Source organism: Acanthamoeba castellanii (assembly GCF_000313135.1).
Source record: "Acanthamoeba castellanii str. Neff unplaced genomic scaffold scf7180000084776, whole genome shotgun sequence".
Lineage (NCBI taxonomy): Eukaryota > Discosea > Longamoebia > Acanthamoebidae > Acanthamoeba > Acanthamoeba castellanii.
Genome location: NW_004457586.1, coordinates 566,206 through 593,995, shown reverse-complemented (window position 1 = coordinate 593,995; position 27,790 = coordinate 566,206). Strand labels below are relative to the sequence as shown.

Sequence of the window (27,790 nt, the reverse complement as noted above, 5' to 3'; positions counted from 1 at the left end):
AATCGCCGCTTGCACTTCATCGGCACCAGTCTGGCTCTGCTCTCGCTGGCTATCCTCACCTTCCTCGGCCTCTACAAGTTCCTCTTCGCTCCCTTCGTCTTGGGCTACGGCTTCGCCTGGGTACTACACGCCAAAACAATTGACAAACTGCAATTCATGTATTTCATCTACTGTTCGACTTGCAGTTCGTTGCTAACACGTGAATGTAGGTTGGTCACTTCTTCATTGAGAAGAACAAGCCCGCCACTTTCAAGCACCCTTTCTACTCGCTCGTACGATTGACTGCCAATTTTAGCGCTTCAATTATCAAATTAATCTTTCCTCGTGTTTTGGTGGGCAGATGGGCGACTTCCAGATGTGGTACAACATCATCACCGGCAAGCAGAAGTTTTGAAGATGCCTCGAGACAGCAAGAGCTGATGCAGCCATTTTTGCTCTATTTATTTTGCATAAAACAAATAAATTATACTTGTTTTTCTTTTGTCTTACCGTTGAGAGATGAAACAAGCAGAGCGAATCTTCATACTGCCCCAAAGTACCACCCCTTGCTACCGGCGCCCTTCGTTCTGCCTTATGGACCACCTCTTCTTATGTGCAGATGCGGAGGGTCAACAAGATCTCAAAATCATAACTCTGCCCCATCCGCGAACGGGTACGCCCCCCCCCCCGGGGCTTGCCCTCTCCTTGACCTCATGCTTGAAGCGCAGGTGCTGCTGCCCGGTTTATGGTGCGGTCGGGGCAGGTCCTTGAGATACAGAAGGTGACCGAGCGATACCGCTGCTGGTTCAAGGACAACTACGTGCACAAAGGTGGGTGGCAACCACCACATTTTGCCAATGACATAGTGCTTGGTGCTACACTCCCCACTTTGACATGTGGTACAATGTGCAGATGGCAGTCTGTTCATTGCCACGGAGGTGGACCCGCTCTTCCTGCTCGTGCCTCTTTTGGAGAAGAACCGAAAGCAGGTACCGCACGCACACTTGCGCCCAACCTTCGCTAGCTGATGTGGTGTCCTCACCATGCGCTCGTGTGCACACCTTTCCCTGTGAGTCAGACATCCGAGAGTGCAGGCTACTTCTGTGAGAAGGATCAAATCCTAACCGAGGACTTCGAGGCCTACCCTGGCTATGCTCACTTTCTCGAGTGGCCCACGCTTCCGTTGGGGCTCGTGTGCGACACTAAAGGTACCTAGCGGCTTCGTCTCACCCTCGGAATGATCGCACACCCACTGACCACCCCTGCCGTTCCGCCTGGTGGCGCTGTTGTTGAACAGATGCGGGGGGTGGGCGCATCTACTACCGATTGGACAACAGCAAGGTGGTGAAATGGCTACAGGCGAAGGTGCACAAAATGAAGGCCCATCTGGCCGCATCCCCCGACCTCGCAGGCAGTCTGCGAGGCGGCGCCCGAGCTGCCAATTACCGGGACTCCACTCCCCTGACCGATGGTACCACCAACAGCCTGTCACCAGCAGGCTCTGCTCCCTGCCGTGAGAACCATGCTCAATTTGGATATTTCCTCTACTGCAGCCGAACTGACAAAGGCCGCCATCGGATTCATATCTGACTACATCAACAACGACTGGCAGACGAAGCTGTGCGAGGCCTATGGGTAAGTGCATGGTGCCCAAATCCTGCTGTTCGTATTGGGCAATGAGCACTCACATTCCATGTTAGCTTGCCGCCAGTCCACATTCCCACAGAGAAGTCTGCAGCCCTCGCGCAGAACACCGGCCAATCGGGTATGCGTGTGGCGTGTGGTAACGTGCAGCTTTCTATGTTGACTGATCGAGTCGCATGACATGCAGCTGCCGAGAAGCACAGCTTTGGTGGGAATGCGGAGGTCTACGAGTGGGAGCAGGACGAGATTAGCAAGTACGCCTATGACGGAGGCGCGGCCAAGACCGCCGAACCCAAGACGCCGCAGAAGTCTCTGGCGCAGAAGAAGTTCGTTCCCCCCCAGATCCGAACTTTCCTTCCACGCCGGCGTGCGCTTATCTGACACATCACCTCCTCCTACAAACACCACCCGACAGGTTGGAGAAGGTGGACAAGCGAGGGATGAAGACGCTCACCAGCTTCTTTGCCGTCAAGAAGAAAGAGTAACAAAGAGACGTCATCAATTTTCTTTTGTTTTGTTTTTGGTTTCGTGAAAGGAAATATGAGAAAATGGGATTTCCCGTGGGTCACGAACACTGGCCACTCTCTTTGTTGTGCGAACGAAGACGAACACAAGATGCTGGCCCTGATAAAGAACTTCAAGAAGGATGCACTGCAGCAGGTGCAAACGAAGGTCGTGCAGCCTGGCGATATCTTCAACCTGAACGAACCCAAACTGTCCACCGTTCGTCCCCTTCTTATTCCCAATTAGTTGAATATTTAAATTTTATTTAATTGGAAATATTGTTGTTTTTTTAAACCTCTTGTCTTCTCTTCCTCAGGAGCACATCTTCACCGAAGAGGAGCTGGCCTCTTGTGAAGTTGACCTCTCGGCGCTGACCATTCTGGCCGAGCTGGGCAAGGGTGCTCAGGGTACTTCGCCGCACAACCACCAGTCGCCATTTTGGTGAGCGAGAGTGCAGCTCACCGTGAGCCAACTCTTCACATCGCCCGCAGGTGTCGTGCTGAAGGGCAAGCTGCACCAGGAAGATGTCGCGGTGAAGAAGTTGCACCACAGGTAACCGCCGGCTGAGCCTGAACCGGCAGAGTCAAGATGCGGTTTGTTTGGCTGACCACTCTCCCGACCATGTACAGCGCGAGCGATCTCACACAAACAGAGCTGGCCAACTTTAGGCAAGAGGTGGCCATCATGAAGCAGCTGCGTCACCCGAAGGGTAAGTGTGCGCACAGGCTCGCGCCTTGGTGTTGCTTCATCCTCGCTCACCTCCCTATTTCCTTGCGCAGTGGTGCAGTTCATGGGTGCTTCCACGACCGGAGACAACCTGATGGTGAGTGTTGCCTGCTCCTTCTTGGCTGAGTTGTGTTGAGGTGGGCCAGCACCTTGTTTGCTCACTGTTAATGGCACCACCCTCCAGCTGGTGACCGAGTTCCTCCCGCGTGGAGACCTCGAGCATCTGCTCAAGGACAAGACTGTCGAACTGAGCTACTTCCAGCGCATCAAGATGGCCACCGATCTCGCCATCGCCATGACCTGGTACGTAGCGTGTGATTCGGATTCACTTGACGATCGTCTTCACAACAATGTTGACCTCTGAGTACTACTCATTCCTAGGCTTCACAACACCAAGCCCGTGTTCATCCATCGCGACCTCAAGGTACATGCAAAGACCCATGTTCGCGCCTTCTTTTCTGCGGAGGTTGTTTCTGACTCATATCTCTGGTCGGGCGCTCATCGTACAGAGCTCGAATGTACTCGTGGACAACAACTACAATCTGAAGATATGCGATTTCGGCCTTACGCACGTCAAGCGGAACGTGGCTGGCGCTTCGGGGCACTACGGACTCAAAGGTGCGAACGAACGCGCTGAGCCCGTCGGGTTGAGGTTGGTTTGTGATCGCTGACGTCACTGTGTCGTCTCGTCACAACAGGCACGCCCTACACAATCGCGCCCGAGGTCTTCCGGGAGGAGGAGTACAACGAAAAGACGGATGTCTATTCCTTTTCTATTGGTATGTTCGGCTTCGCGCCCTTTGTGTGCGCCACCCGCTTATGGCCGTGTAAAACGCCTTGTCTTGCAAAACACGCAGTTCTCTACGAGCTCTTCACGCGCGATTCGCCCTACGATGAAAACATGACCGGGCAGGAGATCAGGGACGCCGTCTGCTCCGGCGTGCGCCCCAAGATTCCGGCCTCGTGCCCGCCTCGACTGGCCGCGCTCATGCAAGGTACACACCGCGACAAGAACACCGCACCTCTCACCCCGTCTTCTGTTCCTCAATGGTTTGGTGCATTCCGCAGCGTGCTGGGACAATGACCCGAGTGTGCGGCCCACGTTCCAGAAGATCGTGGATGAACTGAACGTCATTCTCATCCCCGATGAGGGTGCACGCGAGGTCTGGGCCGCGGTCTTCTCGTTCGAGGTACCTCCCACCCCCCAAATGCATTGCACTCTTTCGTCGGTGGCACTGCTGGGTTGATGCTCATGCGGGCGTGTTGCCACGCGCGCAGTATTATTGCCCCGTCGTCAAGTTCGTGTCTGGGCTGGCCTCCTACCTGAGTACCACCGAGGCCGACCCGCGCCTGCAGATCGTGCTCGCCTTGCTCGGTACCTCCCGCTTTCCGTGTAACTGAAGAGAGGGGGGTGCTGCAACAATTAACAATGGGCCTCTGCAGAGATCACGCGCGGGCTGGTGTCAATGGAAAAGGTGACGGAGCTCACGTCGTGGTTCGGGTCGTTCAAGACCAGCGACAAGGACAAGCAGAGCTTCCTCGATAGGGTACGGCACACCAGAGCGATTCAATCCTGTGCCGAGCCGGCCTATGGAGCTTACGTACTGCTGTTTGCCCAGGTGGAGGGCATATGCGCTCAGCCTTGGTTCCACGGGGCAATCTCGAGGGAGGAGACCAACGACAAGCTGCTGAACCAGCCCACCGGCACATTCCTCGCTCGCTTCAGCTCGGAACCGGGTACGAGTGGCCACACCTTCCCCTCCCAACACCACCTTACTGAACCTTACGTCGATGTGTCCCCAAATCAGGTTTCTACGTCCTGGCTTTTGTCGGAGAGAAGGGCCGCATGCAGCTCAAGGTGGCCCGAAACGGCGATCGACTCGTGCTGGGGACCGTTTCGGCCAGCACCATCCACGAGATCATCGGTACACCTCCCCAGCTGCCAAGGCCACACTGCTGCAGTTTCCTTTTTTCTCAGCTCTTGCTGTGTCGTGTGTCGTGTGTGATCTGTCCAGCGCACTACCAGGAAACGCGGCCAGAGAGCTTCGCCCGACCCTGCCCGCACCCGTGGATCGAAAAGCTGGCGCCCAAGGAAGCCGCCGGCTACGAGACCGACCTCTCCGGCTTCTGAGCGGCCATTTCTTCGAAGAGGTGCGACAGTCTCGCTTTATTGGTCCACAAAAAAAGAGAACAATAAATACGGCTCTAATTGAAAATAAAATCAAATTCCGTTCAAAACGCATCAAAGTTGAGGAGCGACAGAAGATAAATCAGAAATATCTTTTTGAAGATAAATCAAACACAGAAACAAGGAAATACGAAATGAAGCGGACGCGGGAGGTGGCCACGTGCGGTGGCTGCAAGCAGTCAACAAACGAGGGCCTACAGCTGCCGTGCGCCCACCATTTTTGTCTGGCCTGCGCCTCCTCCGCCTTTCGCTCCACCGCACCGGGTGGTCTCGTTGAAGGTACCCCCCCCCCAAAAGCATCTTTCTTTCTTTTATAAATTACCAGAATTTAAAAGAATTCAAAAATTGTTTATTTGGGTACCCTTTTTTTGCGCTACTTATTAGTTATAGATTATTATATCAATGAGAAATAAATTAAATCAATATTTGTAGTGTCTGCAGAGCCGGCCGGCAGGCTGGAATGTGCGGAGTGCGGGACCAAGGTGGGTGCGGCGGAGCTCGAGGCCGACGGGTGGCTGGCGCTGCTCCAGCGACACCCCAAGGAGGCGCGCGGTGAAAAGGAGGCCTCGTCTACTGGGGGCGGCGAAGAGAACTCGAGTTACGAGAACGAGCACGACACAGGCATGTCGGAGGAGAAGCAAGCGGTGCTGCTTCCCAGGGGCATGTCACTGCGGGACCTAGTCAGTGGTGGCGGCGGCGTCGTGTCGCTAGTGGTGCCGACCGTGCCCGGCTCGTTCCCATCACCGTGGCCCTTCGTGTCGGTGACGACATCGTCATCCGTGCCGACAGCGTCGTCAGCACCATCAGAGAACCCGAGCGCCCCGCTGAGCGACACAGAGGGCTCGCTAGCCTCCCCGGCAGACAAGGCCACGACCACCACTACCACGCCCACGCCCACCAACGTACGCACACCACTGACCCGTTGCATTTTCCTAAACTTTGTCGCACGCACCTGACGCACACAACACGCACACGCACACGGCACGCACACGCACAGACGGACTCGGCCGAGAGAATAGCACAGGTGGAGGCGGAGGCGCTGTTCCAGCGAGGCCTGACGTGCGAGAAGACCGAAGACGGGGACCTGCAGGAGGCCCACGACTGCTACAAGCGGGCGGCCGAGGCCGGCCACACGGAGGCGTCCTACCGCTACGGCGTGTGCCTCAAGCACGGCAAGGGCACCGAGAAGAACCCCGAGACCGCCTTCTCCTGGTTCATGAAGGCCGCCGAGGCCGGCCTTGCCGCCGCGCAGGTACCGCAGCCCGTGCCACGTCATCTGCGTGCCTTGATTGGTGGCTAACCAGTGTTTGGGGGTTGCAGTACAATGTGGGGTGGTGCTATCGGTACGGGTGCGGTGTGGCCCGCAACTACGACCTGGCCTTCCGCTGGTACTCCAAGGCCGCCGACCAACACTACTCGCACGGCATGTTCGCCGTGGGGAAGGCCTACAGCAAGGGCTGGGGCGTCGAACAGAACCCCGAAAAGGCTTTCGAATGGTGCGTGTGCCCCCTCTATCAGCGTGTTTGAGGCCCGGTAGCTGATGATTTGTTACAACGGGTCAACTTGTAGGTACACCCGGGCTGCGGAGGCGGGAAGTGGTGAGGCGCAGTGCAACCTTGGGTGTTGCTATGCGCGAGGACAGGTACACCGCTCGCTCGCACTCGCACTCGCACTCGCGCTCTAAGCCTAGCACACGTGTGGACATGTTGAACAGGGCACGCCCAAAGACATGGAGAAGGCGCGGGTGTGGTATGCCAAGGCAGCGGAGCAGGGGAACGTCCCCGCGCAGGCCAACCTGGGCGTGATGTACCTCAAGGGCGATGGCATCGCACCGGACATCAACCAAGCCATTCACCTCCTCAGCCAGGTCTTGCCCGCCCCCAACCAACACACACTTTCCCCCCAAGTGGCTCTGGCTGACAGCGGACTTGTGGCACGCGGGTGTGTTAGGCCGGGAATCATGGCAACCTCAAGGCCCAATTCCACCTGGGCACCACCTACTTTTTTGGCGATCAAACCGAGCGAGACTACTGCAAAGCCGCCGAATGGTACACGCCCACGCTGCCTCGGAAGAATCTTTCACAACTGCGCGATGGCCGCTTCTGGTTGCTGCGGTTTGTGGTAACACACTGTTTTTTAAACGGTCACAGGTTCTTGAAGGGTGCCGAACAGGGCGATGCTGTTTGTGCGTTCAATGTGGGCGTCATGTACAACAACGCGCTCGGTACTTCTTTCCTCTCCCCGTTGGTTGCCGGCGTTGTCGGTGTATCGAAACCCTTGTTGGGAGGTTGTTGTTGTTGCGCTCACCAGCGGGGTGCGTGCACGTTCTAGGTGTGGCCAAGAATCTGAGGGAGGCCATCCGTTGGCTGCTCCTGGCGGAGGAGAAGGGCTACGACGACGTGCCGGACACCATGAACGACATCATCGGCGACAGCGCCGCCGCCCTCCTTCCCATCCTCACCGAGAAGGCCGAAGAGGGTACGCATCATTTTGTTTCATTTATTTTATTTTTATACTAATTCCTATTTATGCCTTTTTATTTATTTGTTTTTTACATTTATTTATATTTCTCGGCTGCAGGCTCCGCATTGGGCCAGTATTACCTGAGCCAGGTCTACACACGCCTCACTCCTCCGGTTCGCTCTTCCCCCAACCAAAGGCCCGCATTGGTGCCAGTGGTGCCTGACAACCTTCCCCCGTGCGTGATGGGGGTCACTCTAGGACACGAAGGCGTCGTCCTACTGGAGCGAGAGGGCGGCGGGGCAGGGCCACAAGGAGGCCATGTACGATCTGGGCAACCTGCTGTTGACCGGGGACGGCGTGGAACGCAACACCGAGAAGGGCATCGCCTGGCTCAAGCGCGCGATCGAGGCCGGCAGCATCGACGCTATCTATCGCCTCGGGCTCCTGTACGTTGGTTCGCGTTAAAGGTGGCGGTCTCGTGTTTCATGTGACCAACAGGCCGCGTGTCCTGTGCGGTCTTTGTGTGTGTGTGTCGTGTGCGGTCGTGTGCGGTCGTGTGCGGTCGTGTGAAGGTATTACGAGGGAAAGGAAGTGGGACGCGATTACAGGAAAGCGTTCAAGCATTTCACCCGCGCTGCCAATGCGGGAGACGTCACGGCGGCCTATCGCGTACGCCCCACACCGCAGGCAGCCAGGTGCGAGCCCCACGCACGCACCACCAACTCACAGCCTCGTGCGGTCACGCGGATGCAGGTCGGCAAGATGTACGCGCGAGGGATCGGAGTGGAACAGAACGGCAAGAAGGCGGCCAAGTGGTTCGTGCGGGCCGCGGCGCAGGGACAAGTGGGCGCCTTCTACGCCGAGGCTGCTCTGTACGACCAGGGCGTACTCGTTCCGCGCGACGAAGCCCTCGCTTTTGCCAGGTACCCCATCGCCATTAACACCGCACGCAGCCCGTGGATTGTGTTCGCGTGTGTGCTGTGCTGTGCGTGTCGTGTCGTGTCGTGTGTCATGCCGTGTTCGTGTCGTGCGGGCCGCATGTCCTGTGGTGGTTGTTCACTCAATTACGTGTGTTGTGTGATGGTCGCCGCCGTCAGGTACACGCAAGCGATGATCTACGAGTACCCGAAAGCGTTCCGACCACTGGCGGACATGTATTACGAAGGACGTGCGACGTCCAAGGACCTCGAAATGGCCAAGCGGCTCTACAAGAAAGCCGCCAAGAACGGCGACGAACTCGCCCAGAAAAAGTACCACTCCCCTCTTGGTGTGCCATGTGTCGTGTCGTTTGTTCGCGTGTTGTGTGCGTGTTGTATGCGGTGGTGCGTGTGTGTCCGCCAGGCAGAGCGCGTTAGCGAAGCTGCATAGATGATCACTAGATCTGTTCTGATCACGACTCTACCACAGACTGGAGGAACTGTGCGCTCTGCAAGGAGCGGGTGGGGCGGCGGAGATGGAGATCGACAGCGAGAGCATGAAGATGCTGGCGCAGGAGGCGGACGAAGGCGACGACGAGGCACGACGGCAGCTGGCCGCCCTACTGGTGGCACGGTGGGGCAAGGTCTTCCGCCAGTCCTTCAACAGCCTCTCGTGATTGCCTCCACTTTTGGCTGTGCTACCAGCTTAATTATTTAAATACTAGGAAACAGGCGTTCGTTGTGTTTTCGTAAAGCCCTAAAAAAGCGCTGAACAGCCAGGAGGCACAACCAGAAGCTCCAACAATGCACACCCAGCACCACGAAGCTGCACCCCAGGCCGGGGCGCTGTGCTTCACCACCAGTGCCCCCTTTCCCTCTGAGGACTTGGGCCGGCCGCTGAAGGAAGGGGCTGCTCTGCGATACCGCTTCCCCTTGTGTAACGAGACACAATGCGCCGCACTCCACAAGCGTGCGCTGGCGATGGGTGTGCAGCAGCAACTCCAACATCTCGCTGAGACCTACCACGATACGCCCGACTTCGCTCTACTTCGAGCGAGCCCCGGGGGATGGTGGCTCCGCTATCGCGAGATCGAAGGGAGAGAGGAGGAGGGAGGTTGGGTCCTGCGCATGTGCCAGAAGGCGACACCCGAAGGCCACATCTCGTACGTCGATGAGGAGGACGAGGCGAGGATTCTTGGGGGTATGGCTGAAATAGTGCCAGAAGCGGCCACCGCGAAGACGCTCTTCGACATGGAGAGTCTCCACATCTTCTCCAGGTTGCTGACAACAAGGGCGCACTACTCGCGCGATGACCTGAACCTCATGATTGACTGCACCCAGCTGGCGATGAACAAGTTCGTCCTCCAAGGCGCTGTAAGGGCGAAGACCCAGGAGGCTCTGGGCACCATCAGCCAAGGCCTGGTCGCGGCCGGCGTCACGACCAGCCAAGGAGTTGCGAGGAGCAAGGTTGTGGAGTACGTGCGCCACAACAATAGGCAGCTGTACGAGAAGCTTCAAGCATGGGAAGTCGTGAGCGACGACGGCTTCTGCGAGTGGCACATTCTCACGTCTCCCGCTCTGGTCATGTCTCCCAATAACTACGCTTGACACCGCCTGACCACCGTCACAGACACCAGCATAGCCTGAAATACACCCTAACTGATCGTGTTAGCACTCTCATAAGAGAGGCAACGACTCTGATGTCATGGGATTCAAACTGGAATTTAATCGAGGTGGTGGGTGGGTTGATCGCCTCAGGAGAGCAAACACCTGGTGGGCTTCTCTCTGGCACGTGCCTGGCTGTTGCTCTTCGCCGGGCCAACTAGGCCTTTCCTCTGCAGTTCCATATACGCCAGCCCTAGAACCACGCCCCCCCACCACATACACAACACACACACACACACACGGCACACACAATGGTTAAAGAGGTGTGATGAGAGAGGCCAGCAGTGAGGGCCGAGCATGGTGTAAGAGAGATACCGGCAAAGGCAGTGGTGACGTTGATGTTGAGCTTGGCGCTGGTCTCGATGAACGGCACTGGGCGCCCTGACGCCACGCTCAGCTTGCGCGCCAACGCGGCGCCCTCGGCGTGTGTTATCTCGCGCTCGGCGGCTTTACGGTTCCAGTCATACACCGGGTGCGTGTCCACATCACTCTTATTGCCTGCCGCGGGGGGGGTACAGTGTGTGTGTCAGTGCGCGTGTCAATGTGCCGTTTCTCTCTCGTGCGCGTACCGACGAGGATGGCACTGAAGGTTTCCGTGTCCTTGACCCGCAAGATGAGTTCCCACTGGTGGTGCTCAACTGTGGAGAGATTTGGATGATGGTGATTAGTTGGTGATTGTGTGCAGCTGCTGCCATTGGCTTGTGCCCCTGGTGCATCAGGGGGCGTACTTTCTTCGAAGCTGGCTCTGTTGGTGACAGAGTACACCATCATGAAAGCGGTGCCAGTGCGAACCCACTGCGCGCTCAAGTGTCATGAGCCAAGAGCGCACACCAGTTTTTTTGGCTTGGCCACGCACAACGCACCTGCTCACGCATGGCCGAAAACTCCTCCGGACCCGCCGTGTCCAGGATGTCCTGCACACACGACGCAGGCATGCATGCACGCGCGCACAGGTTAGGCCAAAGAAAGAAGTGCGAAAACCAGCAAAACCAAACTGCGCGCGCACCATGAGGACGACGTAGACATTGACCAAGAACTGCTTACGGTAGCTGTCCTCTGTGTCGAGATGGAAAAGCGTCAGACCAAAGTCGCGGCTAATGGAGCAGAGAGCAAGAGTGAATTAATAGGTGGGGCGCAACGCGCACCGATGGTGGGGTCGTATTCCTCGATGAAGTGATTCTGGATGAACATGATGGTCAACGCCGACTTGCCCACTCCGCCTGCAAGCGACCAACAACCGCAAACACGCGCGTTGGCCCACGTTTGCATGCATCACCGAAGGAACGCAGAGCAGCCCACGCACCAGCACCAATGACCACTGCCTTGATCTCCCCCGCGTCTTTTTTGCCGCGTTTGTCATCGTAGGGAACTGGGCTTTCGTAACGCACTCGTGTGACCGCCACGCCAACGCGTTAGTCACGTGCCAGCTTGCGAACGAAAAAAACGAAAACGAAAACGAAAAAAACGAAAAAAACGAAAACGAAAACGAAAACGAAAACGAAAACGATCAACACGTATCATGGAACGGGTTGCTCTCGAGCGCCTGCTTCAGCTGCGCCTTGCAACCGGTCTTTTGTTTCTGGGCGCTGCTGTCGACGTGGCCGATCTTGCGTTGGGCGAGATCCTGCACGAACGTGGAGACCGCATCGCGCCAGAGCGCATCGTCCTCCACAAACCTTGTGTTGTGATGGCGCCCACGTCCATGAGAAGTATGCCCCAGCGACTCGCGTGGATGGGCGCGTACCGTTGCCAAGCCTTGCTCACACGCGGCAAAGTGGCGCCGACGTCGGCACTGGGCAGGAACGACAGAATGTGGAGGGAGATCTCGGCCGGAAGCACGTTGATGAAGTCCACCGCGCGCTTCGTCCTCCTCGCCGCCTTGCCGCCAGCGGTCAGGTCTTCGTTGTCGTCAGCAGCAAAATCGTAGAAATAGGCGCCCTCGCCGCCCTCGGTGCCTGCAATAATTGCGGGACAGCACAACTGGTAAAGTTCGCACAGGTTGTGCGGCTTCCCATCGTTGTTGCGCACGTCCACGCCCAGACCTCCAAACATCTGGGTTCCCACCACCCGATAATGGTGAACTAACGCGATCATGGCGAGGCAAATCGAACAAGACAAAGAGAGACCCGTACCCAGAGCCGGCCGGCCCATGGTGTGAGCGAGTGGAAATAGCGGCCCGAAGGCCACCCCTCTGTTTCTATTGATGATGATGATGATGATGTTCCTTGTTCCTCGTGATGGCTCCACGTCTCGTCGTCTGTTGTTCAAGCAGCGCCAACAATGTCACTTGTGCTCGAGCAAAGTGAGAGAGTTCTGAGAGGTGCGCCCACCCAGGCATACGTACCGAAACGGAAGAGGTGCAGGTCGGCGAGAGGACCGGCCTTGTCGCGTCCACCGTGCACCACCATCACGCCACCGCCGGTGCTTGGCTCAACGACTGCAGCCCTGTGCCCGCGCCTCCCGGCGAAACTGGCCGGCACCTCCAGCTCGCGCCACTTCCTTGTGCCTGCACCCTCGCCCACCACCACCTTTCAATCCTCGCCCTGTTGCGTGTCGTGCGTGTCGGGCAGAGTCAGGACCACACGGTACCGAAGTGGAAGCTCCAGGCGTCGGCGAAATTGACCGACCCGGACCCGCTGAAGCCGCCCACCACGACCATGCTTTCCCCGTCGGGACTCACCACGGCCGAGTGCAAGTGCCTCGCGGATGGTCCCTCCACCGCTCCATCGCCGGCGGCGCTCACCCGCTCCCACGTCTTCGTGCCTGAACCATGCAGTCCCCCAAACATCATCATCATCATCATCACCGTCGTGGTCATGTCGTTGGTAGATCGTGGGCTGATCAGGTGCGCGCGTACGGAAGTGAAAGCAGAAGAGATCGTTATCGACGCCTGTCGTGGTGAATCCGCCAAACACCCACATGCTCGCGCCGTCCTCCTCCCCGTCCGTGGCGGCGCTTGCTGCTGGTGCTGCGGAGCGACGACAAGCACGGCCGAGTGGCCCCAGCGAGGCTTTGGTTGGTCGCCCTTGGTCTTCACCTCCGACCAAGCCGCCTTCCCTGCATCCCACAATTACGCGTAATCATCATCGTCATCACCACCACCATCGTCGTCGTCGTCATCAGCATCATCAGCATCATCATCATCATCAGCATCATCATCATGGATGATGACAATCAAGGAGGGAGAGGGGTACGGAAGTTGAACTCCAGCAGCTGGCCGGAGGGCACACCGGTGGGATCGGCCGTGGCGCCGCCAAACACGAACATGGAGTCGCGCCAGACGACTGCCGTGTGCGAGTGACGGCCCACAGGCGTCGCCTTGGCCTTCTTCACCGCGCGCCACTCGCCCTTCACTGTTCGTTCGCGCCCCCAGCCACATAAGTGGTCAGTTCGCCTCGTCTCTCTCATGAATGTTTTTTTTAATTAATAATAAATAAATAAATGATCAAAAAGTAGGGGGGTACGAACGGAAGGCAAAGAGGAAGAGGTCGTCGAGGGGGCGACCGTCGTCGCCGAAGCCGCCGTAGACGCACAGGGCGGGGCCTCCGCCAGGACTGTGGTGGCACACCACTGCCGAGTGGCCGTGGCGTGGCGCTGGCCATGCGCCTGCACCAAGGGAGACCTCTTGCCACCTCGCATCCTGGTTAGTGCTGCCCTCCATCGTCAACGTTGTTGTCGGTTTGGAAAAAAACAAAGTTACCAACCAAGGTATAAAAAACTGGGCTTTGGTTGTGATTGGTTGCCATTTTTAGTGACCACTCGCAAAAGCCCACTCACGATAATATGCAAAATATGGTGTGCTTGCCCTTTCGCGTGAGTGCATACCGCCTCGCTCAACCCGATCACAAGTACCTGCTTTCGGTCCACTTCCGCGTGCAGGTGTAAGTTACCCGCACAGAAGAGAAAGTGGCCCAGAAAAAGAAACTATCAAAAAGAAACTATCAAAAAGAAATAATCAAAAAAAAATGCAACGCTCCGTTGCGCAAGATGCTGGCTCCGGGGAAGAAGCGAGGCACGTCGGTGACGCGGTGGCTGCCATATCGTGACGGCAACAGGCTGACCAAGGTCGTGCTGGGCGACGTTGAGGTCGTCCTAGCGAAGTACTACCCTTGGCCTCCACTCATTTACTGGATTGCTATTTTTTATGAATTTTATGAATTCATTTATATTTATTGTGCCACACAAATACAAAAATATAATATCTATTCATTAATTCGCTCCCAAAATAAAATAAAATAAATGTTACCACTTGCAGGCAGAACGAGAGTCGGTGGCCGACCCTGCTGTCCGAGGAGGACGACCAACTGGCGTGGGTGGACTTTGCCGGTCGTCGATTCGCGATCGTGCAGACCTTCGACAGCGGTTGTGGCTGCTACCTCTGGGATGCGGTGCGGACTCCTCGCCTCCACCAAGCCTCCTCAAATCCCTGGAGCGTCCTGACACTGTTCACCGGTCCCTCAGAGCATTGTGCTGCTGAAGTACTTCGAACACGTTCGCGAGCGGTTCGATTTTACTGGTAACCGCCACGCCACACACGCCACACACGCCACACACGCCAGACTAACCACAGCGCTGTCTGTGCCTCTGTGACCACAGGCTTACGGGCGGTGGAGTTGGGTGCGGGATGCGGGCTAGTGGGCATCGCGCTGGCCTGGCTCGGGGCGGAGGTCCACCTCACCGACCTGTACGACCAAATCGTACGTTCGCTCGCCCGCTCGCTCCTTGAAATCCACCGCTAGCTCGCTGCGTCGCGATGATGCTGATCCAACCCAACAGGACGTGATGGAAGCCAACGTCGATCGCAATTTCGGCTACCGAACAAGTCGAAGCCACGCCGCCGGTGTTGAGGACGATGCGACGCCTGCGGACGACGACCCGCTCGTGCGCCCCGTCAACATTCGCGCCGGCGAGCTGGACTGGAGCTCATCGGCCCAGGGTGCGTCGTTCCTCCTCCAGCCCATCTCTTGTCTCTGTTATTTGTGTTTGCGACGCTCACGTATCGTGTTGCGTGTCGTGTTGCGTGTTGCGCCTCGTGTGGGAGTGCGGGGAATGCGCCGCACGCACGCAGACATCAACGAGGAGTACAGTCCGCCCTTTGATCTCATTGTCGGGTCGGACATCATCTACGCCGAGGAGGCCGTGCCGCTGCTCATCAACGCGCTCGACATCCTCTCTTCGCCCAAGACCGTCATCCTGATCGCGCACGAGGGCCGCTCCAGGGACATCGACTCCAAGTTCGAGGAGCTGGCCGCCCAGCACTTTGACATTGAGGTCTGCCCCCTCCCATTCCCCATTCAGCCTCCGCTGCGCAGAGAATCGCTCATCGCACGCAAGTGTGACTGACCGTCTTGCCACCAACGCTAACGCGGAACAGGTGCTGGATTGGGACGAGTTTCATCCGTTCTATCGCTGCGATGAAATCTGTATCATCAAACTGCAAAAGAGACCCCTGTAGCCAGACCAAACAAACACCTGGCGTAATTTCCCTCGTATTTCCCTGTTTGCTTTTCATTTAAAGTAATTCAACAAATTAAATGGCCGAGAGGTGGGGCAACACACTTCCCAGCCCGTCAAGACGACGCACAACCACGTCAATGGATGCACAGCAAGACAGTCAAGGTACCTTGACCGTCTTTTGATTTTTGATGTGGTGGCACACGGCAAGAGAGATTGATTGAGTGGAGGAACTGTGCTCAGGCGGAGGGGAGGACAGGAAGCGGTGGCGCCAGCACGCCATACGGGGCCAGCCCCCGCCCAAGCCCCTCGGGTCCGCTCCGCCGAGCAAGCCGCCACCGCCCGCACCCTCGGCCAAGCCCGGTGGCCCACCATCATAGTACCACGGCCTTCGAAGTACGCCAAGGCCTTCGCTTAGTTCCTCTCTCCTCGTTTCGATCCTTATTTGTGGCGTGTGCGGTGCGTGCGTGTGCGGTGCGTGCGGCGCGCGTGTGCGGTGCGCGTGTAGGAGGAAGGTGGTGGAGAATGGGAAGGCGGGGAGGAGTGGGGAGGAGGAGGAAGCGGCGGTGGGTACGGCGTCGTCGCCGACCGAGCGCCCGCGCTGCCGCCCTTGCCGCAGCCCGCACCGCGCCCGGCTGCAGCCGGGTCCGCCGGACATCAGCAGCAACAGCAGCAGCAGATCGCCCAGCAAATCATGCAGCGGCTGCAGCGACAGCGAAGCGCCGACGTCGCGCCGCCGGAGGAGCTGCCGCCCATCGAGAGCCGCGAGAGAGCTGCGACGGTGGCCACCGGGGCGAGCGACGAGTACTACCTCCAGCCCAGGCCCAGCGCGTCGTCGTCGTCGACTTCAACCTCGTCGCGCCGCATGCCGCCTCCGCTTCCGCCCAAGCCCCGCAGCAGCGACGCCCTGGCGTCGTTGGGCTCCGGGAGCCACGCGCCCGCACCGCACGCCCTCACGCGGCGCCTCACGACCGACGGCCCGACCACCGGCATCACCTGGCGCCGGTCGCGCACCCTGCGGCACATGAGCGAACATGAAGACGGCGACGATGACGACGACAATGAAGACGACCACCACAACGAAGCTTCGGCGCCGCCGCTGCCCGACATGCCGCTGCCGGTCAGGCTCATGGGGCAGGAGGACATCAAGGACAAGCTCTACTCGAGCCGCGGCATCTCGCGGCGGATGACCAGCGGCGACACGCTCAGGGAAGGCGGTGGCAGCGGTAGCGGCGGCACGGTCACGGACGACCACCGCCACAGCCACGCTGAGAGGCGGCGGCGGCATTCCCACGATCACGACTGAGTCGGCGGACGACCGCGTCTCGAGCAGCCGCGCGATGGTGCAGGACGAGGAGTCGGCGCCGGTGGAGGCCTTCTCGGTGAGCGCAGTTGCGCAGGCGATGCCCGCGAGCAGCAGCAACAAGGAGAAGGAGAAGGAGGGGCTGCTGAACTACCTCAGCACGTGGTTGCTCTACCGCCCCTCGGCCACGGTCTTGGCCGCCAAGAACATCCTGACCGCCAGCGAGGTCCCGCCGGCCAACCCCACCACCTCCGGTATCACACACCATGGCACGACACGCATGACACACCACACACACACACACACACACACACACACACACACACACACACACACACACACACACACACACACACAACACACACACAACACACACGTGTGACCAACCCGAAATCATCAATGCAGGGAAAGGCCGGGTGTACGGCGTGTCGCTGGAGGAAGTAATGGAGAGGCAAAGGGAGAGCCACCCGACGCTGCAGGTCCCGCTCGTCATCGCGCGGGCGCTGGAGGTGCTCCACAAACAAAACGGTACCGCACCGTACCACACCGCACCATGCCCCGAACCTGGGCGTGCGCAGGTCTGCGGCCTGTAGGCTGGCCTGACACTCCCATTCTCTCAAGGGGCCATGTCGGAGGGAATCTTCCGCGAGGCCGGCAGCACGATGCAGATGAACCAACTACGGGCCAGGTTTGAAAAAGGTAGCTTATCTATTTGATTTAGGATTGGTCTCATTATGCTGACAGTCGACCGCACACGACACACACGACGCACGGCGGTGCAGGTGAGCCGATCGACTTCAGTGGGGAGAAGAACATCAACAACGTGGCCAACCTCCTCAAGGCCTTCCTGCGCGAACTGCCCGAGCCCCTGCTCACCGGCCAGCTCTACGACCAGTGGGTCGCGGTCTGCCAGCAGCAGGGCGACGACGCCGACAGCGCCGACGCGGTGCTGTGGGGCATCAAGGACACGCTTCAGCTTCTGCCACCCGTCAACCGGGCCACCCTGCGGCGGCTGGTCGAGTACTGGGCGCTGGTCCTCCAGTACGAACACATCAACCGCATGAACATCGCGGTACGCCAGACTACACACGAGACACACGACACACACACACGACACACGGCACACACCTGACGGTGATGGTGCTTTCGGGGGAAGGCGGTGGCAACGGTGGTCGGACCCACGCTGCTGTTCAAGGCGGGCGAGCCGATGGCCAACATCGACATCATCCACCTGGTCAACCGCCTCACGTCGCTGCTCATCCTGCACCACGCCTGGCTCTTCGACGCCGAGCCCGCCGAGTCCGATGAGCACCACGCAGAAGCGTACGGAGAAGCCGGCGAAAGCGGGCATCAGACGACCACGACAGCAGCAGAAGAGGAGGAGGAGGAGGAAGAAGAATACGAAGAAGAAGAAGCCAGCCTGTACCCGTTCGACGAGGAGGACAACTACACCAACACGAGGTTCAATGCCGAGGGCGTGCTGATCGGCGGGTACCACACACACACACACACACACACACACACACACACACACACACACACACACACACACACACGCCACCTTAAGTGCGTAGATCTGTGGACGACGATGACGCTGTTCTGACTGCAGGACCCTGATCAAGCTGGTGGAGCGCCTCACGGGCGACCAAGGCCACGACCCGTTCTTCGTTCAGTCGTTCCTGCTCACGCTCCACTCCTTCTCCTCGCCCGACGAGCTCATCGACCTCCTCGTGCGCCGGTACGTACCCACTCACACACGCTCACCACTGCACCACTCCCTCGTTTCGGCCGAACTGAGGGTTGCTGTCGACACGACGTGTGGTATGGATGGAATGGCAGGTATGCGATTCCGGTGCGGCTGCGGAAGGGCCGGTCGAGGGAGGACTGGGAGCTGTACCGGCTCACGGTGCGGAGCAAGATCTGGTTCGTGGTCAAGACCTGGGTGGAGAGCTACTGGTACGACTTCGAGGGTCTCGACGCGCGGCAGATGCGCCTCACCCAGTTCCTCACCGACAAGCTCGCCACCGACCCCCACTTCACCAAGCCCGCACACAAACTCCTCTACATGATATCACGCAAGGTTCGTGTCGTGCGTCTTGCGGTGTTCCGTCGTGTGCGATGTGTGCGGTGTGTGCGGTGGCTGACGGTAGGTGCAGGCGACGGGCCAGGAGTTGTCGATGGTGCCGGTGGGCGACGTGCCGAAGCCCATCAAGCCGCCCGTGCTCCTGAAGGACTTCACCGACCTCCACCCGGCCGAGCTGGCGCGCCAGATGGCCCTCGCCGAGTTCGGCTTCTACCGCAAGATCCAGCCCACCGAGTGCCTCGATCTCGTACACTCCCTCCCCCCTGCCTGTCGCTTTTCGTTCTTTGTTTCGTTCTTTTTGTTGGCTGACGATCATCGCGAGCGAACCACAGAGGTGGAGCAAGCAACAGGAGAGCGCGCCGAACGTGCTGGAGCTGATCCGGCGGTTCAACCTGATGAGCGCGAGCGTGGCGATGCGCATCCTGCGGGAGAAGGAGCTGGCGCAGCGGGTGCGGGTGATGAACTTCTTCATCAACGTCGCCGTCGAGTGCCAGAAGGTGCAGAACTTCAACGGCATGGTGGAGATCGTGTCGGCGCTCTACTCCTCGCCCATACATCGGCTCAAGGCAAGTCCACCACCACCGCTCCCCTCTTCACTGTCAACCCCAATCCCTAACGCACACACCGCACTCACCGCACTCACCGCACGCACCGCACGCACAGCGCACTTTTGAGGGTCTGCCGCAGAGGGCCAGGGCGGTGTACGAGGACTTTGCCGCCTTCACGAACGCCAACTACCGGGTCTACCGTGAGACCGTCAAATGTGCCGAGCCTCCCTGTCTCCCCTACCTCGGTACTTGAACCATCATCGCGTGTCGTGTCGTGTCGTGTCGTGTCGTGTCGTGTCGTGTCGTGTCGTGTCGTGTCGTGTCGTGTCGTGTCGTGTCGTGTCGTGCGTGTGCGCCTTGCTCACGGGTGGCGCACGACAGGAATTTACCTGAGCGACCTCACGTTCATCGAGGAGGGCAACGCCAACGAGTTCGCCGTGGAGGGGTACGAGGGCCATGACGCCCCTGTCATCATCAACTTTGAGAAGCGGAGGCGCGTCGCGGTGGCCATCGTGGACCTCATCAACTTCCAGCGGAAGCCCTTCGCCTTCGAGCCGCTGCCCAAGGTGCGCGACTTCCTCGAGACCACGCTCACCGCCGCCGAGCGCGAGCTGGGGCCGAGCGGCGGCGGCAGCACCCGCAGCCGCGAGGCCGACGACCGGCTCTACCAGCTGTCCCTCGAGTGCGAACCGCGCAGCCTCGTCGCCAGCGTGCGCGGGCCACCCTCCACCACCACCTCCTCCTCTGGCGGCCCCGCCACCCTCTTCTCCTCCTCTTCCTTCTCCTCCACCATCCGCGGCTTCTTCGGCGGCGACAGCAGCAGCAGCTAGCCCACCACCTCGCACATGTAACTTGTTTTTTGTACCACAACCCAGCGTCGTTTATTTTTCTTCGCTGCTGTCTGTTCGCGCCTTCTTGACTGCGGCGGGGCTTGATGATGGTGGTGGTGATGACGATGCAGAAGTTGTGGCGGATACGACGGTGTCGTCTGGTGGCGAGGCGCGCTTGCGCTTGGCCCCCTTGGACTCAGGCGATTTGGAGAACATGCGGAAGATGTCCTCCACGCTCTCCTTCCAGCTGTCGCCCAGGCCGGTCTTCTTGAACGACTCGCTCCCCTTCTTCTTGATCTCCTCCTTCTCCCTTCGCACCTCCTCCGCCGCCGCCTCGTTCCTCCCCTGCGCCTCCGCCGCCTCCATCAGGTCGGCCAGCGGCGCCGTCTCCTCGGAGGCCTCCGCCTTGCCCGCTTCCCCTTCGTCTTCTCCCTCTTCGTCCTCGGTGAACGAGCTTCGATGCCGAAAGCCCTCACGAAACGACGTTGACCGGTGCGTGTGCCTGTGTCGTGTGCGTGTCGTGTCGTGTCGTGTCGTGAGCTTCCGCGGCTCGAAAGTGGGGAAGCGGCCGATGTGTGTGCCTGTATGTGGCGTACCGTTTGATGAGGCGCCTCTTCTTGGTGTGCCAGAGCTTGAAGGTGTGGTCGGGGTTGTGGGTCTTGCCCTGGAAGCACGTCTGGCACAGGTGGTAGTCGGGACACGTGTCACACTTGTAACAGTTCCCCACCACCGGCGCCACCTGTGTCGTTGGTCGTGTCGTGTGCGTAGTGTGTCATGTGTGTCGTGTCGTGTGTGAGAGGCAATCGGCGGAATTGAAGGCGCGTTGGCCATTCACACACGACACGCACCCCACAGCCATTGCAGCGGATGGTCTCGTGGACCTCCGTTTGGTCGTCCTCCTCGCCCGCCCACCGCAGCCCCGTGGGTCGGCTCTCCAGGTCCGTGCGCGCAAAGAACTGCAGCATGTGCCGCACACCTGCATCGCGCGCGCCCCATTTGTGTCAGCGTCTCTGCGTGCGGACGAGGGGACTGCTGCAGTAGTGGTGTGGTGGGTACCGAGTTCGGCCGTGGCGCCCAAAACTGACCCGAGGCCCTCGCGGGTCAGGATGGAACACTCGACGTAGTCCTTGGCCCCGAGCTCGTAGGCCAGCGCCACGCCTTGTTGGTAGTCAGGGCCGGCGCCGGAAACGTGAAAGAAGGAGTCGAGTGCGCTGGGGTGCCGGGTGTCGGACTTGGTGCCCACGACCAGTACGGGCAGGTCGTTGAATCGGGTGCGCACCGCCGGCAGCACTTTGTCGCGCAGTTCGTTGAACGAGCGGAAGTTCTCCAGCGAGAACGCGGCCAGCACCACTGTCGGCCGCGCGCTCTCGAACAGTTCGTTCCGCACCAGTTCGCATCGTCCCTCCACAGAAACTACACCAATCAGAAACACACACACACACACACACACACACACACACACACACAGTAGACGAGGCCGCGTGAGAAGTTGAACCGAGGCATGGGGGCGGTTGGGGGCGGTACGTACAGATGTCGGCCACTTCGAGCTCGACCTCGAGGGGCAGCGGGCCGAAGGTGAAGGGCGTGCCGGCCACCTCGCGCCGGTAGGCGAGCAACGCCTCGGCCTCCACCTCCTCGTCGCGGGTGATGACCAGCTGGACGCGCGACAGCGGGTTCGTCAGCACGTCCATCCCCTGGTCCAGCGAAACGCACGCGCCCGGGAAGAGCCTGCGGCCGCCACCACCCATGAGTGGCCGAGACTGGTTAGGGGCTTGTGGGGGGGGGGTGCGTACTTGCCCAGAGCCGAGGAGAGCGTGTGGCACCCGACGCTGCCTCCGCCGACGAGCACGGCGCGAATGGCGATGCGGTCCTGCATTGAGGAGAAAGAAACACGCCACACACACACACACACACACACACACACACACACGCAAGCGCGAGTGAGAGTGTGAGAGTGATGAGAATGTGGGTAAGGATGGAGAGATCCGTACGGGACCCAGGCCACCGGCCGCTGTTTCGTTGCGCGACCACTTGACGACGCCGCCGTAGTCATCGCCGTGGTCTCGTAACTGGTGGTGGTGTGCGACAATCAATCAGGTGAGTGAGCGGGTGGCCAAAAAGGCGCGAACGTTCGAGTAGTGGGGAGTGGCCACGTACGCCACGGCTAACGCGACGAAAGGAGGCGAACTTGAGCCAGCGCTCAGTGCACCGGCTCTTTATCAGGTACTCCCACTTGTAATCGATTACCTTCTTGTTGTTCTTCTGTTGTTTACTCTCCATGGATTCTGCTGACAGCGTCAGAGCCCAGAACTCGTTCACGACGCACGACACAACACTTATGGAAACACGCACAGCACACGCACATGGCACCGCACACGCGCAAGTCGGGGAAGATACCCTTGAGAGTCGTGAAGTCGTGAGACGGGCGGAAGGGCAGCCACCAGCGCGAGTAGGGCGAGCTGTCGAAGAGGGGGCGCCATAGCACGTTGCCGTGGTCTGTCGCCACCCCGCGCCAGCGCTGGCACACGAGCTCGGCCGTCAGCAGCTCGTGCGGCGGCAGACACTGCAACACGCCCAGCAGCGTTTCGTCTGGTGAAGTGGGTCAGCCGCCAAGTCCACCATGTGCCAACGGTCCGCCCTCGGCCGCCAAGTGGCAATCATGACGATTCGACAATGAGTGGAGGATGCAGCGAACCTGGCAAATCGTTGATGTTGAGAACGCTCATCGGCAATGGACGGTTTGTCCCTTCGGACGACTGCATCGCTGTGCAGAGTGATGCAATTGCAATTCGAGACACCAGGCCAGTGTTGAAGATTAGGCAAACGTTCTCGTCCGGGAAAAGACTTTTCCAAGACTTTCAGTCGAAACGAAAAGTTTGGGAAATGTTTGGCACACACACCACCACCGCACGCGGTCTATGCGTGTGTCGTACGTGAAGGCACAGCACACAACACAAGCATGGGGCTGGCTAAATGGGAGCGTTTACTGAGAGGGTTGGGCTCCTCGTGTGAACGAACCGCACACATACGAGAGAACACGCCGACGCAAACATGGCGTGTGGCCAAGCCTCCAAGCCGGAACGCGAGCACCGCATCACTGCACGTAGCCGGATATACTCTGCTCCACGAAGAGGGCCGAGAAGCGGGAGCCCAGGCATGCGCTGATGAGGTTGAGTTCCCTCGCGTTCTGGTTGATCAAATCCTCGAGAGAAGCGTAGGCCTGTTCATAAATGAAGACGGCGACGATGAGAAGAGGCCTCATCAATGCTTGCTTCATCACCATAATTCGAAGAGGTGAGAAGAGTGAGAGTAAGGGGAAGGGGGTACCCTGTTGTTCATGTAGAATGCAGGCTGGTTGGGGTGGTGGATGATCCTCTGGTGCTGGATGGAGCCATCAGACGCGACCTTGGAGATCGTGTAGAAGCCTGGAGAAGATGTGCTGAACCTCACCAGGAAGGTGCCAACCTGGCCGCCACCACACGCAACGGAGACGAAGGCATTCGATGAGAATGGAGGTTCGGGCCTCTCTACTGGGCGCTTCTCACCAACGACGAGCGGAGTGCTAGTGCTATACCTGCTTACCGGCCAGCTGGCCTTCGGCGTCCCGGGTGCTGATATCGCCGTGGAAGTAGCTCTTCCTTAGCACCGAGCGCACCTGCGGAGTGCACAAAGGCGGGTGGCGTGTGGTTTGAGCTCTGAGTGTCGAAGCAGTTGAAGAGATAGAGGGAGAGAAAGTACCCGTTCCATCAGCGGTGGGAGCTGATCAGAGAGCATGGGGCCGAACCACGAGATGAAGTTGCCAAACCCTTCCATCGTGACCATTTCGTCGCCGTCCCTGCCCTTTTCGACTGTAGAGCAGAGACAAGTGTGTCAGAATCACTCGCTTCCCTTCGCCCCGTAACACTGGGTGACTCCGCTCGACGGCGTACCCAGCAGCGCATAGAGGCACTTGATGTTCAGGATGCGGGTCTGGGGATCTTCGGTGGAGGGCATGATGTTCATGAAGACTCGGAGGAAATCGGTCCACCCCACTTTGTCCTGGTTGCGGGGAGACGACCGGGGGAGGGGGCTGTCAGCTAACTGCGGAAAGCGTAAAGATCTGAGAGGAGGTCTCACCTTCTTGAGGAAGTAGTCCTTCCACAGCTTCCGGCCATGGTTGTCCAGGATGCCGGTGTCAACAATTATGTACTCGAGTGCCGCCACAATGGCCGGGAATGCGGGCCTGCATTGCCACAAGGAGGCAGACACCGCACGCATGAGACTCGGCGTCGAGCAGAGAGAGAGAGAGGAGATGAGGGTTCGAGAAGCGGTACCGCTTGGTGGGGTCGTGGTGCCAGCAGGCTTCAATCAACTGCTTGAGCGCTGGGTGGGTCCCCGGAGGAATGATAGGCCTCACGTGGCGATTGCAGATGGCGTTCCTGAACTCTTCGTAGTTGTCAAACTCTACAAACAGAGGTGGCGGGGTGAGCATGACTCCAGATGGACTCCATAAGGACAGCGCAAGAGTGGCGGCCGCATGGACGCAGGGTGAGGAGGAGGAAGAAGACGAGCAAGAAGAAGAAGAACTTGAGCTGTACCCTTGAACGGCTCTTGGCGAGTCAGGATCTCCCAGAGGACAATGCCGAAGGAATACACATCGGCCTTTTCGTTGAAGATCTCCCCCGCCATCACCTCCGGCGCCATCCACAGAGGCGTGCCCTTCGCACCCTCCACGCCATCGCGGAGGTTCTCTCCCCTTTGTTTGATTTGCTGCACGAGGTCGTACAAAAACGAGGTCGCCGTCAGACGCGAAGAGCGAGAATACGAAGGAAAGGTCGATGGGTACGTACGCTCAGGCCAAAATCGCACAATTTGATGTTATAATCGTCGCCCACCAGCAAGTTGGAGGTCTTCAAGTCACGATGAATAAATACGGGATTGGAGGAGTGCAACCAGGTCATTCCCAGCGCCGCATCCCTCGCCATTCGCATGCGCAGCACAATTGGCAAAGCCGCCTGTTGAAATTAAGTGTCGGTGAAGTTGTTTGTTTGAATGCGAGGGGTCGAGGGCTACCTTCTCATCGTGCAGCAGCGATTCGAGGTCGCCTTTGTGCATCAATTCGGTGATAATGCACATGTGGCCGGGTATCGTACAGGCACCCATGTAGAGCAAGATGTTGGGATGGAAGATGCGACTCACAATCTCCACCTCTTTTCGGAACGCATTGAGGGAGTGCTCATCAAGATCTTGTCGATGCAGCACTTTGATTGCTACCTCCTGCGAACGACAGCGACCCCTGGAGCACGAACAAACAGTTAGAAAAAAACAAATTCATCAAAAGAATGAGGACATCAGCGCTGACGTACCTGTACACCGTGCCAAAGGAACCATCGCCGAGTACTCCAAGCTTTTCGACTTCGCCAGGCCCGATTTCGGGAGGCCCGCTGTGAAACATGTGTGTTCTTCCATCCTCACCCGAGGCGAGACCCTTGAGATACATGGCACATGCAGGAGAGAAAGGTTGGCAAGATAATTAATCGAAGTCGATTGTTAATTCTCCCCATTCCGTTTCTCGCATCTTTCTAAGAAAGCCCCCTCCTCTCCTTATCCTCCTCCGTTGTGCGATGGTCACGAAGTGGCAAGGTACCGGTTGGGCTCCTTCGTTTTCTTTCCGCCTCTTCATCAAAAATTGCATGCCACACCGCTGCCCTCTTGTGCAGCGTCCTTCCTTCTTCTCTTTGTCTCTGCGCGTTGCTGCGTGCCACGACAGACCCCTAAAAAACGCCCCAATAGGCTCCTGCTAAACTGAAATCGACCCCTTCACCCGGGTGTTCGGTTGCTTGACGAAGAAGACGAAGTTGAGGGAGCGCCAAGGCCAAGGTGATGACTGTGTTACTGATATGTGGTGTTTATATGATCCGTAGGGAGTACACTCTGATGTAGGTGGAGGTGATGGGTCGCAAGTGACCAAAAGAAAGATGAAAGGGAAGGAGAGAGTTGACACGGAGGGAGTGGGGTGGTGACGAAGCTCATCTTTACAACGTATCCTCCTTACGAACTCCACAAAGAAGGATAGCGGGGAGACTCAAGAGGAAGAAAGAAAAGGGAGAACACAAGAAGAGAGAGAGAGAGAAGGAAGGAATAACCTAACTCAGTACTTGTCGTAGCCGCCGCCACCACCGTAGCCGCCGCCGTAGCCGCCACCGCGCCCGCCGTACTTCTCCTCGCCGCCGTAGCCGCCGCCGCGCTGCTGCTCGTAGCCGCCTCCGTAACCGCCGCCGCCGCCGCCGCCGCCGTAACCACCACCGTAGTTGCTGCGGGCATCGTAGCCGCCGCGGGCCTCGTAGACGGGTTCTCGTTCGTGTCGGTCGACACCCTCCTCGCCCAGCTTCTGGTAGTGCTCGGCGGGCTTGACGATGAAGAGGAAGAACGAAACGCCGAGCGCCCACACCATGCTGAAGACGGCGAAGACCCACCCGATGCTGGGAGCCCAGGCGTACTGGGAGTGGAGGCGGCCGAGGCTGGCGTTGGCACCGAGGAAAGCTCCGCACCAGAGACGGTTCTCGCCGACGTAGGCGGGATCGGGGCAGATGGAGCCGTCATCGCCGAGGGCCTTGGAGAATCCGAAGAAAATGACCCATGAGAGGAAGACGAACCCGACGATTACGAGCGACACGCCGAAGAGGATCCACTTGGTCTTGCCGCAGCAGACGAGATCGAACCACCGGCGGGAGTTCCTGAGCATCGAGGCCACGAGGACGAAGAATGCCAGGCCGACGGAGAAGATGAGGGCGAGGAGGGTGAAGGCCATGCAGGTCATGTAGATGTTCTTGGGTCCATTCGTCGGGAATTCGTCCCAGCTCTTGTGCGAGGCGTAGGATTGGGTGTAGTTGGGGGCGACTGCGGTCGAGTAGCCCGTCCAGTAGAAGACGCCGACGAGCGCCGCCATCGTATCACTATCAGATCTCGGATGTGGCACGTTGTTTTGCACGATTCCATACCACGGAAGCGAGAGCGAGATGATGAGGAAGACTGCGAGGAAGCAGAGCATCGTGAAGGCGATGCATTGCCTGTTGAGCCAGCGCGGAGGGAAGGCCATAATGTGTTGCTGTGGTAGAGGCGAAAATTAATTCGAGGGGGGAGCTGATGACCGAATCGGCTGGTACTAGTCGCTCTTGCTCAACGCGTTGCGTGCCCGTGCTGTGCTTTTTGGCGATGCGCTCGCTTTTCTTTAGTAGCTGCGATCGAATGCGGAGGCGCTCCTTCTATCGCGAGCACAAGAAGCCAGACGAAACTGAAGCTACTCCCTACGGCAGCGCACTTCTCCCACTTTCCCTGGTTCCCGTACAGAGCGCCGTTGGGGGTTGCGCGCCCACGGAGTCCAAACGGAGTGTGCCCTAATAATGTCGACAGTGCAGAGAAAGCACGCATTTTCCCGCTTTCGGCCAACCGTTCTTTTTCATTTGGTGAAAAAATAAATTAAAAAAATGAGCACATTGCTGGACCA

The 27,790-nt window shown here is 58.6% G+C and overlaps 13 protein-coding genes across 13 annotated transcripts; 8 read left to right on the top strand and 5 right to left on the bottom strand.

Moving 5' to 3' along the window:
* Nucleotides 1–31: 31 nt before the first annotated feature.
* On the top strand, nt 32–476 carry ACA1_281350 (uncharacterized protein; the record flags this gene model as incomplete). The annotated part of the gene is made up of 3 exons (XM_004344734.1): nt 32–120; nt 210–272; nt 341–476. Coding segments are annotated over 3 exons (288 nt in total), but the record flags the coding sequence as incomplete, so codon positions are not given.
* Nucleotides 477–498: 22 nt separating this feature from the next.
* ACA1_281340 (Ydr279p family (RNase H2 complex component) protein) lies at nt 499–2,108 on the top strand (the record flags this gene model as incomplete). The annotated part of the gene is made up of 9 exons (XM_004344733.1): nt 499–535; nt 599–652; nt 708–809; nt 892–968; nt 1,058–1,187; nt 1,391–1,450; nt 1,533–1,614; nt 1,827–1,949; nt 2,039–2,108. 9 exons carry the CDS (start codon nt 499–501, stop codon nt 2,106–2,108), a joined length of 735 nt encoding a protein of 244 aa, XP_004344783.1.
* A 130-nt stretch (nt 2,109–2,238) lies between these two features.
* Nucleotides 2,239–4,984, top strand: ACA1_281330 (protein kinase domain containing protein; the record flags this gene model as incomplete). Its single annotated transcript, XM_004344732.1, has 16 exons — nt 2,239–2,346; nt 2,444–2,534; nt 2,619–2,679; nt 2,757–2,836; nt 2,907–2,950; nt 3,038–3,156; nt 3,235–3,277; nt 3,363–3,471; nt 3,552–3,632; nt 3,711–3,848; nt 3,922–4,043; nt 4,132–4,228; nt 4,297–4,400; nt 4,473–4,590; nt 4,662–4,778; nt 4,869–4,984. 16 exons carry the CDS (start codon nt 2,239–2,241, stop codon nt 4,982–4,984), a joined length of 1,548 nt encoding a protein of 515 aa, XP_004344782.1.
* Nucleotides 4,985–5,175: 191 nt separating this feature from the next.
* ACA1_281320 (Sel1 repeatcontaining protein) lies at nt 5,176–9,098 on the top strand (the record flags this gene model as incomplete). The annotated part of the gene is made up of 15 exons (XM_004344731.1): nt 5,176–5,320; nt 5,483–5,943; nt 6,039–6,293; nt 6,362–6,537; nt 6,611–6,683; nt 6,756–6,908; nt 6,992–7,089; nt 7,192–7,265; nt 7,373–7,519; nt 7,622–7,677; nt 7,763–7,950; nt 8,077–8,173; nt 8,258–8,427; nt 8,602–8,754; nt 8,912–9,098. 15 exons carry the CDS (start codon nt 5,176–5,178, stop codon nt 9,096–9,098), a joined length of 2,433 nt encoding a protein of 810 aa, XP_004344781.1.
* Nucleotides 9,099–9,225: 127 nt separating this feature from the next.
* Nucleotides 9,226–10,029, top strand: ACA1_281310 (uncharacterized protein; the record flags this gene model as incomplete). The annotated part of the gene is made up of 1 exon (XM_004344730.1): nt 9,226–10,029. The coding sequence occupies one exon, from the start codon at nt 9,226–9,228 to the stop codon at nt 10,027–10,029; it is 804 nt and encodes a 267-aa protein (XP_004344780.1).
* Nucleotides 10,030–10,175: 146 nt separating this feature from the next.
* ACA1_281300 (Ras subfamily protein) lies at nt 10,176–12,138 on the bottom strand (the record flags this gene model as incomplete). The annotated part of the gene is made up of 9 exons (XM_004344729.1): nt 10,176–10,279; nt 10,402–10,584; nt 10,656–10,724; nt 10,815–10,881; nt 10,950–11,000; nt 11,093–11,142; nt 11,232–11,306; nt 11,599–11,762; nt 11,831–12,138. The coding sequence occupies 9 exons, from the start codon at nt 12,136–12,138 to the stop codon at nt 10,176–10,178; spliced, it is 1,071 nt and encodes a 356-aa protein (XP_004344779.1).
* Nucleotides 12,139–12,369: 231 nt separating this feature from the next.
* On the bottom strand, nt 12,370–13,747 carry ACA1_281290 (Leucinezipper-like transcriptional regulator 1 (LZTR-1), putative; the record flags this gene model as incomplete). The annotated part of the gene is made up of 6 exons (XM_004344728.1): nt 12,370–12,399; nt 12,432–12,592; nt 12,676–12,849; nt 12,944–13,138; nt 13,281–13,439; nt 13,555–13,747. 6 exons carry the CDS (start codon nt 13,745–13,747, stop codon nt 12,370–12,372), a joined length of 912 nt encoding a protein of 303 aa, XP_004344778.1.
* Nucleotides 13,748–14,073: 326 nt separating this feature from the next.
* ACA1_281280 (Hypothetical protein) lies at nt 14,074–15,541 on the top strand (the record flags this gene model as incomplete). Its single annotated transcript, XM_004344727.1, has 7 exons — nt 14,074–14,186; nt 14,354–14,474; nt 14,548–14,602; nt 14,683–14,783; nt 14,863–15,022; nt 15,155–15,357; nt 15,461–15,541. The coding sequence occupies 7 exons, from the start codon at nt 14,074–14,076 to the stop codon at nt 15,539–15,541; spliced, it is 834 nt and encodes a 277-aa protein (XP_004344777.1).
* A 139-nt stretch (nt 15,542–15,680) lies between these two features.
* Nucleotides 15,681–16,846, top strand: ACA1_281270 (uncharacterized protein; the record flags this gene model as incomplete). The annotated part of the gene is made up of 3 exons (XM_004344726.1): nt 15,681–15,705; nt 15,784–15,903; nt 16,056–16,846. 3 exons carry the CDS (start codon nt 15,681–15,683, stop codon nt 16,844–16,846), a joined length of 936 nt encoding a protein of 311 aa, XP_004344776.1.
* Nucleotides 16,847–16,880: 34 nt separating this feature from the next.
* ACA1_281260 (RhoGAP domain containing protein) lies at nt 16,881–20,304 on the top strand (the record flags this gene model as incomplete). Its single annotated transcript, XM_004344725.1, has 11 exons — nt 16,881–17,097; nt 17,249–17,371; nt 17,465–17,542; nt 17,626–17,915; nt 18,000–18,334; nt 18,453–18,581; nt 18,683–18,923; nt 19,000–19,173; nt 19,259–19,453; nt 19,614–19,719; nt 19,856–20,304. 11 exons carry the CDS (start codon nt 16,881–16,883, stop codon nt 20,302–20,304), a joined length of 2,337 nt encoding a protein of 778 aa, XP_004344775.1.
* A 51-nt stretch (nt 20,305–20,355) lies between these two features.
* On the bottom strand, nt 20,356–23,066 carry ACA1_281250 (zinc finger, zz type domain containing protein; the record flags this gene model as incomplete). The annotated part of the gene is made up of 10 exons (XM_004344724.1): nt 20,356–20,758; nt 20,901–21,043; nt 21,153–21,280; nt 21,361–21,706; nt 21,846–22,032; nt 22,098–22,174; nt 22,296–22,373; nt 22,462–22,589; nt 22,702–22,893; nt 23,000–23,066. The coding sequence occupies 10 exons, from the start codon at nt 23,064–23,066 to the stop codon at nt 20,356–20,358; spliced, it is 1,749 nt and encodes a 582-aa protein (XP_004344774.1).
* Nucleotides 23,067–23,398: 332 nt separating this feature from the next.
* On the bottom strand, nt 23,399–25,738 carry ACA1_281240 (dual specificity protein kinase shka, putative; the record flags this gene model as incomplete). The annotated part of the gene is made up of 11 exons (XM_004344723.1): nt 23,399–23,524; nt 23,632–23,769; nt 23,879–23,959; nt 24,043–24,152; nt 24,234–24,342; nt 24,421–24,526; nt 24,618–24,777; nt 24,882–25,053; nt 25,134–25,298; nt 25,357–25,579; nt 25,650–25,738. The coding sequence occupies 11 exons, from the start codon at nt 25,736–25,738 to the stop codon at nt 23,399–23,401; spliced, it is 1,479 nt and encodes a 492-aa protein (XP_004344773.1).
* Nucleotides 25,739–26,434: 696 nt separating this feature from the next.
* Nucleotides 26,435–27,382, bottom strand: ACA1_281230 (uncharacterized protein; the record flags this gene model as incomplete). Its single annotated transcript, XM_004344722.1, has 1 exon — nt 26,435–27,382. One exon carries the CDS (start codon nt 27,380–27,382, stop codon nt 26,435–26,437), a length of 948 nt encoding a protein of 315 aa, XP_004344772.1.
* Between the last annotated feature and the right edge of the window lie 408 nt (nt 27,383–27,790).